Source organism: Candida dubliniensis, chromosome 4, assembly GCF_000026945.1.
Source record: "Candida dubliniensis CD36 chromosome 4, complete sequence".
NCBI lineage: Eukaryota > Fungi > Ascomycota > Pichiomycetes > Serinales > Debaryomycetaceae > Candida > Candida dubliniensis.
The window spans coordinates 102,495-118,126 of record NC_012863.1 but is presented as its reverse complement, the minus strand read 5'-3'; the positions used below and the strand labels follow the sequence as shown (position 1 = coordinate 118,126).

Here is a 15,632-nt window from a genome sequence, read left to right as displayed (position 1 = left end):
TCGTGTCCTATTCTTTGATTTTATTGTCCATTTCAGAAATGTATCTGCAAAAGTCTTGTATACACTGAGGAACCGTTCGGACCCCCGGCAAAAAGTTTGCATAAAACGGTTTTGATATGCATCCTACGTAGCCAACATTTATCTTATCAACAATCACTTTTGCTAACTGAATGTGGTTGACTATAGGGGCAAAAAATAGCTTTGATGGCTCCACATCTTTAAACATGGCTGTAGACATTTGGCCGGTAGTGACTAACAACAATCTGATGTTGTTCAGGTACTCTTTCAACTCTTGGTGTAACGCCTCGTGTATCAGTATAGAGGCAGCTTTGGTGGCGGAATACACCGATAGATTCTTGGGTGCTAAAGTCCCCAATATAGAAGACACAGTAACAACAAACAACTGACCCTCGGGATAAACCGACAATACATTGTCAATGTGATTACTGATCACCTTTTGTAGAATCCAAATTGGCAGTAATGTGTTTATATTGAACATTGTTCTCACCCTGTCGCAACTCAAGTTTATTAATGATTTGTTGTCTCTAATACCGGCATTGTTGATCAAAATAGTAATCCATGTATTTCTGGAATTTAATTCATCTATCAACTTCTTTAATTCAGTGTTAACACTTTGTTCGTCATTAAGATCACAGTGTACATAGACAAGATTATCGTGCAGCAACTTGGGCTTACTAACATCAAAAATGTATACCAATGCGCCTTTCCTTAAAAGCTCTTCAACAAGTGCTAAGCCCAAGCCATTGGATCCACCTGTGACTAGTGCAATATCCGAACTTGATATTTTCTTCCATGTTTTAGGCAAATTATAATACACCGAAAATTTGTACATGAAAGCAAATAATAAACTAGCCAAAAGCATGCAATACGGAACACTCGAGTATTTCCTGGTGAAGATACTTGAAACTGTCGTTAGTAAGCAAGTTTATCACAATGTCTATTGTCTATCTTCGTAATAAACGTACACCAATAATAACTTGAACAAGATTATCAGTTTTCCATTATTTAATGCAAAATCAACATATTCATCAATCGACAGCATGAAAATAGCAATAGCAAAAATAAAAGATAGCAAAATTGATCAAATAGGATGTTTAGAAGTCTGACAACAAAGTAGAAACAATAACTGTAAATTGAAATTAGAGTTGAAAAGAACGAAAAAAAAAAAAAAAAAAAATACTCTCATAAATCTCTCACATAATAACAAAATGTAAAGACTGTACACTAGGAACCTTATGCGAACAATTTAGTTCTTGACAACTCTATTTTTTCTTTGGCACACAAATCACTAATGTCATTTTGGGACAACAACAAAGAGTCAATTAAATCAGCTGGTAAATCAACTGTGAAGGGAATTACCAGTGGCACAAAGGCAGTGGGACAGGCAGGCTATAGAACCTACAAAAAGAATGAGGCCAAACGGAAGGGTATTGAATATCATGATCCAATTGAAAAAGAGTCGAAAAGTGGTGAGACATACGCCCCTTATAACCCAAGTCCTTTGCCTTCAAAGGACAAATTGAATTCGTATCAACCTCCACCAAAAAGAAATGTGGCCACTTTTAGTGTTCCCAAGAGAGGTGAAGTTTCTCAATATTCTGCGCCTGCGCCTGCGCCTTCCCCTACATACAATCAAGGTTCGTATCCTGCAAACCAACAACAGTACCAGCCTTCGAATGAAATTCAAACAAGCAGTACTTACCAGGAGCCACCTCCAGTATATCTGGTTAGTTCTACCGGTGAGACACAGGGATTTCCCGCGGGAAGTGAATATCTGAGAGTAGCTCCTCCGACTCCACCTACTACTAGTTGTACGCCAGCTAATCAAAGTAGTTTTGGTGTTCAGCCTCAAACGACGTCATTAAACACAAGTAATACGATTCAGAACTCACAACAACAGTATAATGGTATGCTGAGACAATCAATTGCAGCACCAGAGTTTCCACCGTTGCAGCACCAGTCAGGGAACGTGGTTCATGCGCCATTGCCCGCACAAGTGTCCCAAAAAAGTAATATTCCTCCATCACTTCCATCAAGAACATCAGTTTCAAGTGTGGTAAGTTCGACGTCTCTGCAAAGTGTGGGACAAGGGAGTTTTACAAACGAACACGAACAACCGAAACCTAAGCCAGCTTTGCCCGACCCTGGATCGTTTGCGCCACCACCGAGAAGGCATGATCAACAACCGATCAAACCTAAAATCTTAGCTAACAATTCAACCACAGAATTAAAGAACGTTCTGACTCCATTGACGCAAGGACAGGGCTCAAATATCGATATTGGATTATCTTCGGTGAAACATTTCAAGGAAACCGAGCGTCAATCAGGTTATAATGATAGTCTGCTGAAACCACCATCGTTACCAAGTAGAACAAGTTCTGCTCACTCTAATATACCTTTGAAACAAAAGCCACCCAAACCAAAGAAACTTCATAGTGATTCACCAAGTACGTCTACTCACACACCAGGATATAACTCAAATTCCACTAATAGCATTCTATCAGCTCGAAATGAGGAAAAATACTCCAACCCTCCAAAACCTCCTAGACCAGTTGAAGACGAGGAATATACAAATCCCCCAAAACCTCCTAGACCAGTTGAAGACGAAGAATACACGAACCCTCCAAAACCTCCTAGACCAGTTGAAGACGAGGAATATACAAACCCCCCGAAACCTCCTCGTCCACAGAATCAGACTCCTTCTGGAATGCCACAACGAGCTATACCCGATGCCACTGGACTTTCTAATAAAAAACCTCCTCCACCTAAACCTTTGAAAAAGCCTTCAACATTGGATGGATCTACAAATGCGCCTCCGGTATATTCAGAATTTGACAAGGCATTCAGTAAACCAAACCAAACAAATTCAAAATCTTCAAACTCACAAAGTGCAGTCCTGAGTGAATTAAACAGTATTTTTCAAAAAATGAATATTAACCAAACTGCAACTGAGGCACCTAAACCAAAACCAGTACCAAAAGCGAAACCCGAGTCACTTACTAAGAAACACGAACAACTGGAAACTATTTCACCAATAACAACAAACACTAAACCACCGCCACCCCCGCGTCGTATCTCTACACCCCAAAAATCCCCTTCGCCACCACCAGTTCCTCCAGTAAGGAACTATAACAGAGCTCCGGCACCACCACCACCACCACCAAAGCAATCCGGTCCTCCAAATTTAGATTTAGAGTTATCAAGTGGTTGGTATGCCAAAACCAATGGAACTTTGCAGTTACCTAAAGTATTTGATGGAACCAATCACAAGTTTTCGTATACGACATCATCAAGCTCTTACGGAAAAAGTACTACAAATTTAACTGTAAGGCTTAAGGACCTATCCATTATTACCTATAAATTTGAGTACAGCAACAAGGACATTAGTAATGTAAATGTGGTTATTGAGAAATATATCCCTTCTCCAATCGATTCAATTCCTTCCAAGCAAGAGCTCATTGCTAATCATCAAAGGTTTGGGGAGTACATTGCATCCTGGTGTGAACATCACAGAGGCAAGACCGTCGGCCGAGGTGAGTGTTGGGATTTGGCCAAAGAAGCATTACAAAAAGGATGCGGAAATCATGCATTTGTATCTAACTATGTCATTCATGGTTATCCGATATTGCAGATAGCCAATACAGGTAGTGGAATTTATTTCATCAACAATTCATTGCAGCTCGATGAGGTAAGAAGAGGTGATATTTTACAGTTCAACGCTTGCACATTTTATGATGCTAGCACAGGAGTTACCCAATCTGCAGGTGCACCAGATCATACTTCAGTAGTAGTTGGTAAAACGGGGGACAAATTGATGGTTTTGGAACAAAATATGGGTGGTAAACGATACGTTGTTGATGGTGAAATAAATTTGAAGAATTTAACAAAAGGTGAAGTTTACGTTTATAGAGCCATGCCACATGAATGGGCTGGTGAATTGTAGCTGTATCTATTAGAGACAATACAAAGTGTAGGTCGATTTTAGAGTCAATAGAGTCTATTGGTTATTGGTTTAGATTTGACGATATATATGTACATTTTTGTATGATTTTCAAGATGACGTTTACAGAATGGTCAATAAGTAAATGTGTGTACTTTTGTATATCTCTCTACTATTTAAGAAATGTCAATGCTAGATAGATTATACAAATGCTAATGATAACAGTCAGAAACGAAAGTCGATTCAAAGATTGGTAGTTCTGATAATCTAATTCGTTTTCCGAGATTGGTTTTCGCACGAATACGAATATACCCGATAGTGGATAACCATAATACTAGTGTATGTCTAGCATTAAACAATTTGAAATATATAGGGGTAACTGTGATGAAACAAGTCATAATTTTAACCAGTTGATGTATAGCCGCTATTAGTAGGGGCGGTGGTTGATAAACTGTATATTCTTTGGCAACGTTACATGCAAAAACAAAACCGAAAAAAAAAAAAAAAAAAAAAGAAAAGCAAGGAGAAACAGCCGACAACGACAAACTTCTGAGTTGGAGGTTTTATTTGTGCGCACTGCCCATGAGTAAAAGTATACTAAAATCCCCCTACACAGATTATTCTTAAATATTTTCCACAACTTGTGCAATTTTCCAATTCTGTTTGTTGTCTTCCTTCATTGAAGAAATAGCAAAACTCTTTGCAAAGATCACCACCTAGAAGGCACCACTACTAATAGAAATCGCAATACCGCATTATCAATTCTAAGTCTTTGTTTTCATATCAGTATCTGCCGAGTAACATTTTTTTGTATCCAAATACTTCTTCTTCAACATTACTAGGCAATGACCACATATGAAAAGATTGTCAAGGGTGCTACTAAAGTGAAGGTAGCAGCCCCTAAACCGAAATATATTGAACCCATATTAATGGCTACATCGTTGGATCATTCCCTTATTTCTAAAGAGAACTTCAACACTATAATGAGAACATTACAAGCACGATTACACGACAGTTCATGGTCGGTTGTTTATAAAGCCTTGATTGTGATTCATTTGATGATCAGAGAAGGGGATAAAAATGTGACGTTAGATTATTTAAGCAACCAAGCATCTCCAAATATTTTAAATTTGAACAATAATAATATCATCAAAAACAGCAATAGTTTCAGTTCTGATATCAAATTTATTACCAGATATGCCAAATATTTACACACTCGAGTCAAACAGTTTGAATCAACGGGTGTGGATTATGTTAGAGATGAAAGGTCAAATAACAATACCAATCAACAAGGTGGAAGATTGAGATTACTTGAAGTGGACAAAGGTTTGTTAAGAGAAGTTGAAAGCGTCCAGAAACAAATTGATTCATTATTGAAAAACAATTTCATGGAAAATGAGATAAATAATGATATCGTATTGACTGCATTCAGATTATTGGTCAATGATTTGTTGGCTCTTTTCCAAGAATTGAACGAAGGTGTCATAAATATCTTGGAGCATTATTTTGAAATGTCAAAAGTTGATGCTGAAAGATCTTTAAAGATATACAAAAAATTTGTAGATCAAACTAAATTTGTCATTGATTATTTGAGAGTGGCCAAGCATTTGGAGTATGCTACCAAGTTGCATGTTCCAACTATCAAACATGCACCTACAGCTTTGACGAGTTCCTTAGAGGAGTATTTAGATGATCCGAACTTTGAAATTAATCGAAGACAATATTTAGCAGAAAAAAGAGGAAAAGAGAATGTCGGCCTGAAACCAACCCAATCTATATTTAATAAGAAGAATAGTAAGAATGAATCTACCGAACAACAACAACAACAACAACAACAATCAGCCGAGAAAAAACACCAATTACAAAGCACTAGTAGTGATTTGAATAGACATAGTTCATTGGTTGTACAGCAGACTTATAATCCATGGAATACTATGTTTGTTCCGATTGTTGGAATTGTGGATCCCCTGCAACAAGACCAGGCACAACAGCAAGCTTTGCAGCAACAGGCTCAGCAGCAAGTATTACAACAGCAGGCCCCACAGCAGCAACAGGCATTGTTTTCGCAATTGCCATCCATTTCTCAAGGTCAAACTTTGCAGTCTACATTTACTGGTGTTGGATTTGGAGGATATGGCTCACAACCACAACAGTTACAACCGCAGCATACAAACCCATTTATTCAACCTACTTCGCAATTACAGCAACCACAACAGCCGCAACAACCAATAGGGTTACAGAGGTCCAACACAAACCCATTTTCAAGTATGGCGACAGGTCAACATCAACTTTCGCAACAACAGTTTGCTCAGCCATATGGCCAACTGAATTTGAACCAGCAACCGCAACCGTTACAAGCACAGTCGACTAACCCATTTGCTAATACAAGATTTGCATCTGCTAGTCATACCACAGCATTTACAATGGATAATGGATCAATTCAACAACAACAACAACAGCCTCAAAAAATACAAGCTAGTGCAACTGGTAATAATCCATTTAAAGTATCCCAAACTACACTGCAGTTATTTGATAATTATGCACATAACCAACAACAGCATCCACATCAACAATTGAAACCACAAGCTACAGCTGGTGGGTTGGAGCATTTGCCCACCATTCCAGTTTTCCCGGAGACTCAACAAGAAGCCCAAAAACAGTTTTATTTTCAAAATGCACAAACTGGGCTATACAGCCAAGCATTTCTGTCACAACAGCAACAACAACAAGTGCAACAATATAACAATCATGATGGTCCAAGCTTAATTTGAATACTGCGATAATACATGGCATGTACACACGTGGCACTTATGCATATTTATATACATATCTATATCTATCTAAATATAACCATATATTAGTAATACGACTGTACAATAGAAATGTGATGATCAAACCCTTTCGTTTGCAAATAAAATACAAAATATACAAAAACGACTAGGAGCCAAACTCCCATATTTCTTGATCATAAGCCTCCGTCACTTCATTATCATTTCCATATTCTTCTTGCCATTTAGTGAAGCCACCGTGTAACACGTACACTTGAATATTATCACCATTTAAATACTTTTTCACTTTGGAATCAGTTATATCATCAATTCCACGTAAGAATTTTAATGTGCTTGAAGGACCCCTTACTTGGGATAAAGCACAATGGAAAACAATATCTTGTATTTTATTCTGGTATATTTTTTGATATAATTCATTCAACGTGTAGTGGAAATTGGCTGCAGGATAGTGATAGCAGCCTTTGATATGACCTCCAACAAAATCTGAATCTCGTACATCAACAACACAAAATTTGCCATGCGGAGATGAACCATTTGTGAACCATGATTTTAATGTTTTGGGTTTAATAAATTTCAAATCAGATAATGAATAGATCTTAGTCATTGTTACATAAATATATAACAATGTGGACTGTTGTAGGTAGTTCTTGTATTGAGAAGATGTTCAAACTAAATTTGGCAAAACTATACTAAACGAAATTTAGTTTGTGTGTGACAACGTACTTCTCCAATACAACCAAAGTAAAAACCCACTCCATCACGATAGTGGATAATAACTAGAATAGCAACACAGAAAAGAAAAATAGTGCGACCAAGGGGGGGGTGGGAAAAAGAGGGAAGGACGACCAAAAAAAAAAAAAGTAGAAAACACCTATGCCCTGTAGTATATATTTTTTTTTTTCCTTTTCTTTATTACTTTTTTTTTTTTTATATGATCTTCTTTTATAAATAATAACAAAAAAAAGCCAAAAGACAGAAGTCCCAATTCAGTTTAAGAAAAAATAAAATATGGCTAGGCTTACTAGAAAGAAAACAATTGAGAAAGAACTCAATGGATCGTCTAAAATCACAAGAACTTTATCAATGGAATCGATTTCTTCGTTATTTAAACGAAATAAAAAAAGAAAGCATAATGATGATAATGATTCAAGCATTAATTCCAGTGATAATGAGAACAATAACATAACTGATGAAGATACACATCACATTGAAAGTAAACCAAATCATAAGAAAAGAAAAATTAAAACAAAAGCAGAAGAGGAATTTGAAGCCAATGAAAAGAAATTGGACGAAGAATTGCCAATTGATTTGCGGAAATTTAGACCAAGAGGGTTTAAATTTAATTTACCTCCTACGGATCGACCAATTAGGATCTATGCTGACGGTGTTTTTGATTTGTTTCATTTGGGTCATATGAAACAATTGGAACAAGCTAAAAAATCATTTCCTAATGTTGAATTAGTTTGTGGTATTCCTTCAGATATTGAAACCCATAAGCGTAAGGGATTGACGGTTTTAACTGATGAACAACGGTGTGAAACCTTGATGCATTGTAAATGGGTCGATGAAGTTATTCCTAATGCCCCTTGGTGTGTTACCCCTGAGTTTTTGCAAGAACATAAAATTGATTATGTTGCACATGACGATTTGCCCTATGCAAGTGGCGACAGTGATGACATCTATAAACCCATAAAAGAACAAGGGAAATTCTTAACAACCCAGAGAACAGAGGGTATTTCTACTTCAGATATAATTACTAAGATTATTCGTGATTACGATAAGTATTTGATGAGAAACTTTTCTCGGGGTGCCACTAGAAAAGAATTGAATGTTAGTTGGTTAAAAATGAATGAACTAGAGTTCAAGAAACACATCAATGATTTCAGAACTTATTGGATGAAGAATAAAACCAACATTAACAATGTTTCACGTGACTTGTATTTTGAGATTAGAGAATTTATGAGAGGTAAAAAGTTTGATTTTCAGAAATTTATTGACGATGCTAATAGTCAAAATAGTAGTAACCATGGTAGTGATGAAGAGTCAACGAATTCTTCCAAGGTGAGTTCCCCTTTGAGTGATTTTGCCTCAAAATATATTGGTAACAGAAATAAAGATTTGAACCGTAGAGGCATTTTGAATAATTTTAAGGACTGGATAAACCGTGACGATCATTCTGAACAAGACACTGAAGAAGAGATCAAACCAATTGTTATCAAACCAATCAGAAGAAGTCGTAGATTAAGTGGTGGTAGTAACAGTAGTGCCCCTAGTACTCCGGTAAAGAGAACTGCTGCTAGTGTTTCAACTACTCCAAGAAAGAAGTCACCATTGAAAAAATCTTCCAGTGTTAAAAACACTCCAAAGACAAAATAATCTTGTTAGTAATATGTATATATAGCATAATTGAATAATCGTTTAATATTTCGTCTAGTCTAATTGATTGGTTCTAGCCGGATTTCCCTGTGACGTATAAATGTGCAAAACCAAAATTTTTAGCCCCAGAGACTTATAGTGCATGAGAAAACCCAAAAAAAAAAAAAAAAAAAAAAAAAACTATCTTTTCTAGTAGCCCTTTCAAGATATTACAAACTGCAAATCGAGCTGGTCAATGTCACAGGGTTTAATAGAAACGACAACAATAGTTGAGACAAGAGAGCTAGGTCATCAAATCCATGCATCTTTACTTGAACAATTGAAGTTGCAACAGGAAGAGTTGCTACAACAACAACGTGACTTGTTTTTCCAAGAACAACAGTTACAACAACAAGCAAACCATCCAGTTTCCAATAATGGTAATACTTGGAGTTTTACTCAAGGGTTAGTAATTGGACAAATTAGTGTAATATTTATTATAATTGTATTTGTCAAGTTTTTTGTTTTTGCTGATTCTTCATCACATATTCCCACAAAACCTGGTCTTGATGGTGCCACAGGCGTAATCGTAAAGCGTAATAAAAAGAAGCAACATTTGAACGGACAATTTGCTAATGACGATGGAAACGAGGATGACATATCTTTGAATAGCAATGAACTGAAGATATCATCAATTTTGGAAAAGACCTATTACGATGTCAATAATCATGCTCTGGAGTCATTGGATTGGTTCAATGTTTTAGTGGCTCAAACGATTTCTCAATTAAGAAGTGAGGCATTATTAAAAGATAACATTTACCATTCCTTAAACAATTTTTTAACCAATGCAAAATTACCTGATTTTATTGATACTATAAATTTAACTGAAATTGACATTGGTGATGATTTCCCAATCTTTTCAAATTGTCGAATAAAATATGGAGAGGACTTGAAAAGATTGGAAGCAAAGATTGATGTTGATTTATCAGATACATTGACTTTAGGAATAGCTACCAAATTGTTGTTAAATCAACCAAGACCATTGACGGCAGTTTTACCTGTGAGTTTGACTGTTTCAATTGTGAGGTTTTCTGGCTGTTTAACTGTGTCTTTGATAAATACAAAAGATATTGATTTGAAGAACTTCAATAAAGCAAGTAATATGAATGGGTATAGTAAGGAGAATGGTAGTGCAGACAGTGCGAGCGACAATGATGAAGATGAAGATGATGGTGGTACTGCATTAATGTTTTCTTTTTCCCCAGATTATAGATTAGAATTTATTGTCAAGTCTTTGATTGGATCAAGAGCAAAATTACAGGATGTTCCTAAGATTTCTTCATTGATAGAGAATCAGTTAAGGACCTGGTTTATTGAAAGATGTGTAGAACCAAGATTTCAGGTAGTAAGACTACCTTCGTTATGGCCGAGAACTAAAAATACCAGAGAACCTGTTATTAAAAAAACACCAACAACATCCACAACTATCAACGGTACAAGTGCAGCTACTGTCACTACACCAGGTGAATTTGTAAATAGCAATATATGATCAAAGTATATGTACATCTATTACTTGCAGATAAGTAGTCTTTTTTTTATTTCTCAATGCAATGACTCCGGCTAATATAGTCGGCAATCACAATTCTGGTTTGAGGATCCAATATATTGTTAAGTTGTTAGGTCAGATCTGATTGAAAACTGGCTGACATAGAAAACCCGAATTCTCCGAAGCACGGTTTAGACGTCAGTGGTTTAAGGGTAAAATTCTTGCTTCCCAAGCAAGGGCTCCGGGTTCGAGTCCCGGCTGGCGTACTGATATGGAATTTTAATTTTTTTTTTTCAATTATCAATGAATCAAATCAATTAGACAATAATATATGAAAAGCAAATCATCTGTAAGATATATCAGTGTCAATTCATTGGTTACTCAAGGAGACTCGTTCATGGAATGGACCGTTCTTGATTCTGGTAGTGTATTTTTAAGTAGTGCAGGAAGAACTTTTCCACAAAAGTATAAATAAAAACAAGGATTGCGGACAACGGTGACGAGAGTACAGTTCATCGCTTCATTCTATAACTGTCAATCTTTTTCTTTATCATCGTCTTGTCGTCATAATTTGTGCTCCAATCACAAATTAAAAACAGACTGTAGAAACAAAAAAAAAACTAACCTGTATATAAAAAAGAAAGAAGGTACACAAACAAACAATCTCATCATCATCATCATCATCATCATACCTTAAAAAAAAAAAATTCAAAAGTTCCTTTTCACGAGCTGTAGTGGCTGTCTAATTATTTTTTTTTTTTTTCCATTATTTTCATACAAAATCAAGAATCCAAAAGCTTAACTCAACACCACCCAATTACCAACCATGGATTGCACCTTGATCTTGGAATGTTTTGCTGGAACTTTACAAGTTGATCTTAACTTAAGAAACCAGGCGGAATCAAAATTAAAAGAATTATCCGTTTCTCCTGGATTTTTAGGTGCTTGTTTAGATGTTATTGATTTATCATCATCGCCAGTGCAAGCTAAAAAGGCGGCAGCAGTATATTTTAAGAATAGAGTAATTAGATATTGGAATATTAAAGATAGTCAATTTAAAATTGATCAAGATGAAAAACCAATTGTCAAAGATAGAATTTTACCTGTTATTATCAACGCTGATTATAACATTAAGCAACAATTAATTCCTGCCTTAAGGTCGTTAATTTTCTGGGAATTTGATAATTGGAATGGATTGTTGGACCAAACAGGTCAATTATTGCAACAGGACAACCTGGAAGATTATCTTTATACTGGTATGCTCTGTTTTGCTGAGATTACCAGAAAGTATAAATGGGTTAGCAATGAAGATAGAAAGAACAAATTGTACCCAATAATTGATCAAGCATTTCCACATTTATTATCTATTGGTGGAGCTATAATCAACAATGAAATGACTGAATTGAGAGCAGAGATTTTAAAATTGATTTTAAAGCTGTACAAGTTTGTCACCTATTTCGACTTACCTGAACCTTTACGCAATAAGGATGCTGTCATCAGTTGGGGGCAATTTCATGGTTCAGTAATAAATATGGCCCCACCATCGTATGTTTTAGGTACAAATATGCTGGAACAAGAAAAACTGTTTTTGCAGATTTCCAAATGTTATAAATGGGCTATTGCCAATATTTATCGATTATTTATTCGTTATGCAAGCTCAAAGAATTTAACTAGAAAATACGATTACAAATCGTTCCATCAATTATTTTTGAATGATTTCATTCCTCATTTTATAACTCAATTTTTGACGATTATTGAAGAGTATTGTCAAGGTAAAAAATGGTTGAGTACTACTGCATTATATCAATTGTTGGAATTTTTGAGTCACTGTATTGTTGAGAAATCCACTTGGTCATATATTAAGCCTTATTTTGAAACATTAATCACCCATTTAGTATACCCAATAATTTGTCCCGACGATCAAACGTTGGAGATTTATGAAGAAGATCCACAAGAATACATTAATTTGAGTTTTGATCAAACAAATGATTATGATAGTCCTGAAAATGCCGCATTGGGATTTATAGCAACTGCATTATACAAAAAACCAAAAACAACATTGCCATGTATTTCCACTTTTATTTATCAACAATTGACCGAATTACAACAACAACCTGAAGAAACATTAGAAGTTGCCAAGAAAAAGGAAGGGGCGTTGAGAATTTTGGGAACTATTTCTGGTAATTTACCTAAAGATGCGACTATTGAACCAATGTTGGCATCATTGGTGGTACCATGTTTTGGTTCAAAATTCGAATTTTTACAAGCTAGAACTATTGAAGTTGTAAGTCAATTTAGTGATGTTCCCTTTGATAATCAAGAAACTTTAAGCGCAATTATTCATGGAATTTTAAGAAACTTTGATAATTCAGAGGCAAGTTTGCCAGTACTTTTTGAAAGCGCTTTATCGATCCAAGCATTTATGGTGAACGATGAATTTAAACAAGTTTTATCAAACATTGTGTTGCCAACAATGTCTAAATTATTAGATTTATCTAATGAAATTGATAATGATGCCATTTCAGTTGTTATGCAAGATTGTGTGGAGAATTTTTCTGAACAATTGCAACCATTTGGAGTTGATTTAATGGGCAAATTAGTACAACAATTTTTGAAATTAGCTCATGAAATTAATGAGGCATCACAAGTTGATGTTGATGATTTCGATGGAAATTATGATGATCAAGGAGACAAGACAATGGCGGCATTGGGATTTATAAATACCATGATTACGGTGTTGTTGTCATTTGAAAATTCTCGTGAAATTTGTATCAAGTTGGAAGAACTCTTTTCTCAAGTGATTAATTATGTGTTGGTTAATAATTTAGATGAATTTTTTGCGGAAGTTGGGGAATTGATGGAAAATTCTACTTTCTTATTAAGAACAGTGACACCAGTTATGTGGGAAAATTTCAAATTATTATACAAGACGTTTGAAGACGGAACTGCATTGATGTATTTTGAGGAATTACTGGCTTGTTTGAAAAACTTTTTAATTTATGGTAAAGAAGATTTGAAAAACAATTCAGAATTGAGTTCATTATTTTTCAAAATATTCCAAATTGTTACTAAAGGCGCAAGTGAAGATTTGGGTTATGCTGATTTGGTTGAATCATTTGAATATGCTCAAACATTTATTTTGAGTTTAGAAGAAGCTTCCAATGGATACATTCCATCATTCCTCGAATGTGTTTTATCGAATTATCAATCGGGTGATAAAAAATTGGTCAAGAGTACATTTGTTGTCAATAGCAACAACGTTATAATTGCATCTGTGATTTATGACACAAATAATACTATGGCATTGTTGCAACAATCACAAATGTTGATGCCATTTTTGCAAAAATGGTTTGAAATTATACCTCATTTGGAAAGAGTTTATGATTTGAAATTATCAGTATTGGCCTGTATGAATTTGATAAGATTAGATTTGGATCAACAAACTTTGGCCACTATTTCCAATAATTTGGTTTCCATGTTGAAGAAATTACCTAATGCTATACAAACATTGGAAAAAAAGAGAAAGAATTTTGGGGATTTATCAGGATCTAATTATCAATTAGAAGGTGAGTGGCCTGAAGGTGGTGAATTTGAAGATGAAGAGTATGATGAGCAGGATGAAGGAGAAGAATATTCTAACATTGTTAATTCTGTAGATTTGAATTTACACAAGACTGGTGGGTTTTTTGATATAAAAGAAGATGAAGTTTATGAAGATCCATTAAGTACCACTCCATTGGATGCAGTTAATATCTTTGCGGTTGTTAAACAGTTTATTCAAGAATTGCAAGTGAATAATAATGAAAAGTTTAACTCTACTTTTGGACGGATGAATGAAGATGATCAAAAAATCATTCTTGATATTATGAATGTTTAACATGTTGAGGAGAGTTTATAGATAACATTTATAAAATTGTGAATACGAAACATAAACAAGAAGTAAAAAAAATATATATATATATATATATTATTATACACAACCTAATATAGTATATATTGTTAGTAATAAATTCCCGTGCAATAATCTGGGTAAACTTGCTTTCTTGAACTTCTGGTGTATAGGAATTGTTAAACCAAAGCAAGTTTTGTTAGAGTGTTATCAAAATAACCAAAGACAACACAGTAATTGCTTTTTTCTTGAAAGTTATAATTTATCCACAACTGTCATTTTTTGCAGTTGTTCCACGTGTTTAATTTCAACAACAACGACAAGAGCAAATCATACTAAGAAGATCGGCTAATAAAGACAATAACTGGAAGCGGAAATAAATAGGAAAAACTAGAAAGTCATCGGATTAGATTGTCAAGAAACTTGAATCCCCGTATACTCCCGATAATGCCCTATTACAAACAAACTAATGTTTGATATTGCGTTTTTTTGTTTTTCGGTTTTGTGCTGCTGTGGTTTTCTACTTTTGTGCTAGACCCCGTGTGGGTAGAAGTTGCAAAAAAACATACCTTGAACTTGATTTATCAAAGAATAGAGTCACGCTACTGCTACTATAAGTTCTAGTATTAGCCACATCAAAAGAAGAAATTCTCTCTATTTATAGTTGGTTGTTATTTAGTTATTATTAACCTTTGGATAGTGTAAATATTCCTCGGATGCTGGAAATTTAAGTTTAAATTTTGAAGTTTAAAAATACAAAAACTGTATTTTCTTCTTCTATTGTTATTTGTTATGAAAAATTCGATGGCGCACACGTTTACTGTTAATTACACGACCCACACTAAAAACTCTTAATTTTTTATTTTTTGCAATTAGCTTTTAGCACCCAGTGAATAGTAATACTAAGTAAATGCTTAGTATCAGTAGTAGTAGGAGTAACAGTTAGTAATAGCGGTAAAAAAAAAAAAAAAAAAAAAAAAAAAGCTAACAATGTCACACGCCATTTTCCTTTATTATGATTATTTAGTGCACGTTGTGGGTTTAGTATCCTTGAATATATAAATATACATAACAAGGAAGAAGTTCTTATAT

General features: G+C 34.8%; 7 protein-coding genes and 1 non-coding gene across 8 annotated transcripts; 6 read left to right on the top strand and 2 right to left on the bottom strand. All coding sequences in view use genetic code 12, as the record gives it.

Annotated features, from left to right (window-relative positions):
• Nucleotides 1-7: 7 nt before the first annotated feature.
• CD36_40660 (uncharacterized oxidoreductase, putative) lies at nt 8-883 on the bottom strand (the record flags this gene model as incomplete). The annotated part of the gene is made up of 1 exon (XM_002419693.1): nt 8-883. One exon carries the CDS (start codon nt 881-883, stop codon nt 8-10), a length of 876 nt encoding a protein of 291 aa, XP_002419738.1.
• Nucleotides 884-1,312: 429 nt separating this feature from the next.
• Nucleotides 1,313-3,964, top strand: CD36_40650 (conserved hypothetical protein; the record flags this gene model as incomplete). The annotated part of the gene is made up of 1 exon (XM_002419692.1): nt 1,313-3,964. One exon carries the CDS (start codon nt 1,313-1,315, stop codon nt 3,962-3,964), a length of 2,652 nt encoding a protein of 883 aa, XP_002419737.1.
• An 842-nt stretch (nt 3,965-4,806) lies between these two features.
• Nucleotides 4,807-6,732, top strand: CD36_40640 (uncharacterized protein; the record flags this gene model as incomplete). Its single annotated transcript, XM_002419691.1, has 1 exon — nt 4,807-6,732. The coding sequence occupies one exon, from the start codon at nt 4,807-4,809 to the stop codon at nt 6,730-6,732; it is 1,926 nt and encodes a 641-aa protein (XP_002419736.1).
• A 166-nt stretch (nt 6,733-6,898) lies between these two features.
• Nucleotides 6,899-7,354, bottom strand: CD36_40630 (CDC25-like phosphatase, putative; the record flags this gene model as incomplete). The annotated part of the gene is made up of 1 exon (XM_002419690.1): nt 6,899-7,354. The coding sequence occupies one exon, from the start codon at nt 7,352-7,354 to the stop codon at nt 6,899-6,901; it is 456 nt and encodes a 151-aa protein (XP_002419735.1).
• Nucleotides 7,355-7,758: 404 nt separating this feature from the next.
• On the top strand, nt 7,759-9,126 carry CD36_40620 (CTP:phosphocholine cytidylyltransferase, putative; the record flags this gene model as incomplete). Its single annotated transcript, XM_002419689.1, has 1 exon — nt 7,759-9,126. One exon carries the CDS (start codon nt 7,759-7,761, stop codon nt 9,124-9,126), a length of 1,368 nt encoding a protein of 455 aa, XP_002419734.1.
• A 235-nt stretch (nt 9,127-9,361) lies between these two features.
• Nucleotides 9,362-10,654, top strand: CD36_40610 (mitochondrial outer membrane protein, putative; the record flags this gene model as incomplete). The annotated part of the gene is made up of 1 exon (XM_002419688.1): nt 9,362-10,654. The coding sequence occupies one exon, from the start codon at nt 9,362-9,364 to the stop codon at nt 10,652-10,654; it is 1,293 nt and encodes a 430-aa protein (XP_002419733.1).
• A 192-nt stretch (nt 10,655-10,846) lies between these two features.
• tRNA-Gly (CCC) lies at nt 10,847-10,917 on the top strand. The gene has a single exon. It is a non-coding gene; the product is annotated as a tRNA-Gly (tRNA).
• Nucleotides 10,918-11,477: 560 nt separating this feature from the next.
• CD36_40600 (importin beta homologue, putative) lies at nt 11,478-14,528 on the top strand (the record flags this gene model as incomplete). The annotated part of the gene is made up of 1 exon (XM_002419687.1): nt 11,478-14,528. The coding sequence occupies one exon, from the start codon at nt 11,478-11,480 to the stop codon at nt 14,526-14,528; it is 3,051 nt and encodes a 1,016-aa protein (XP_002419732.1).
• Between the last annotated feature and the right edge of the window lie 1,104 nt (nt 14,529-15,632).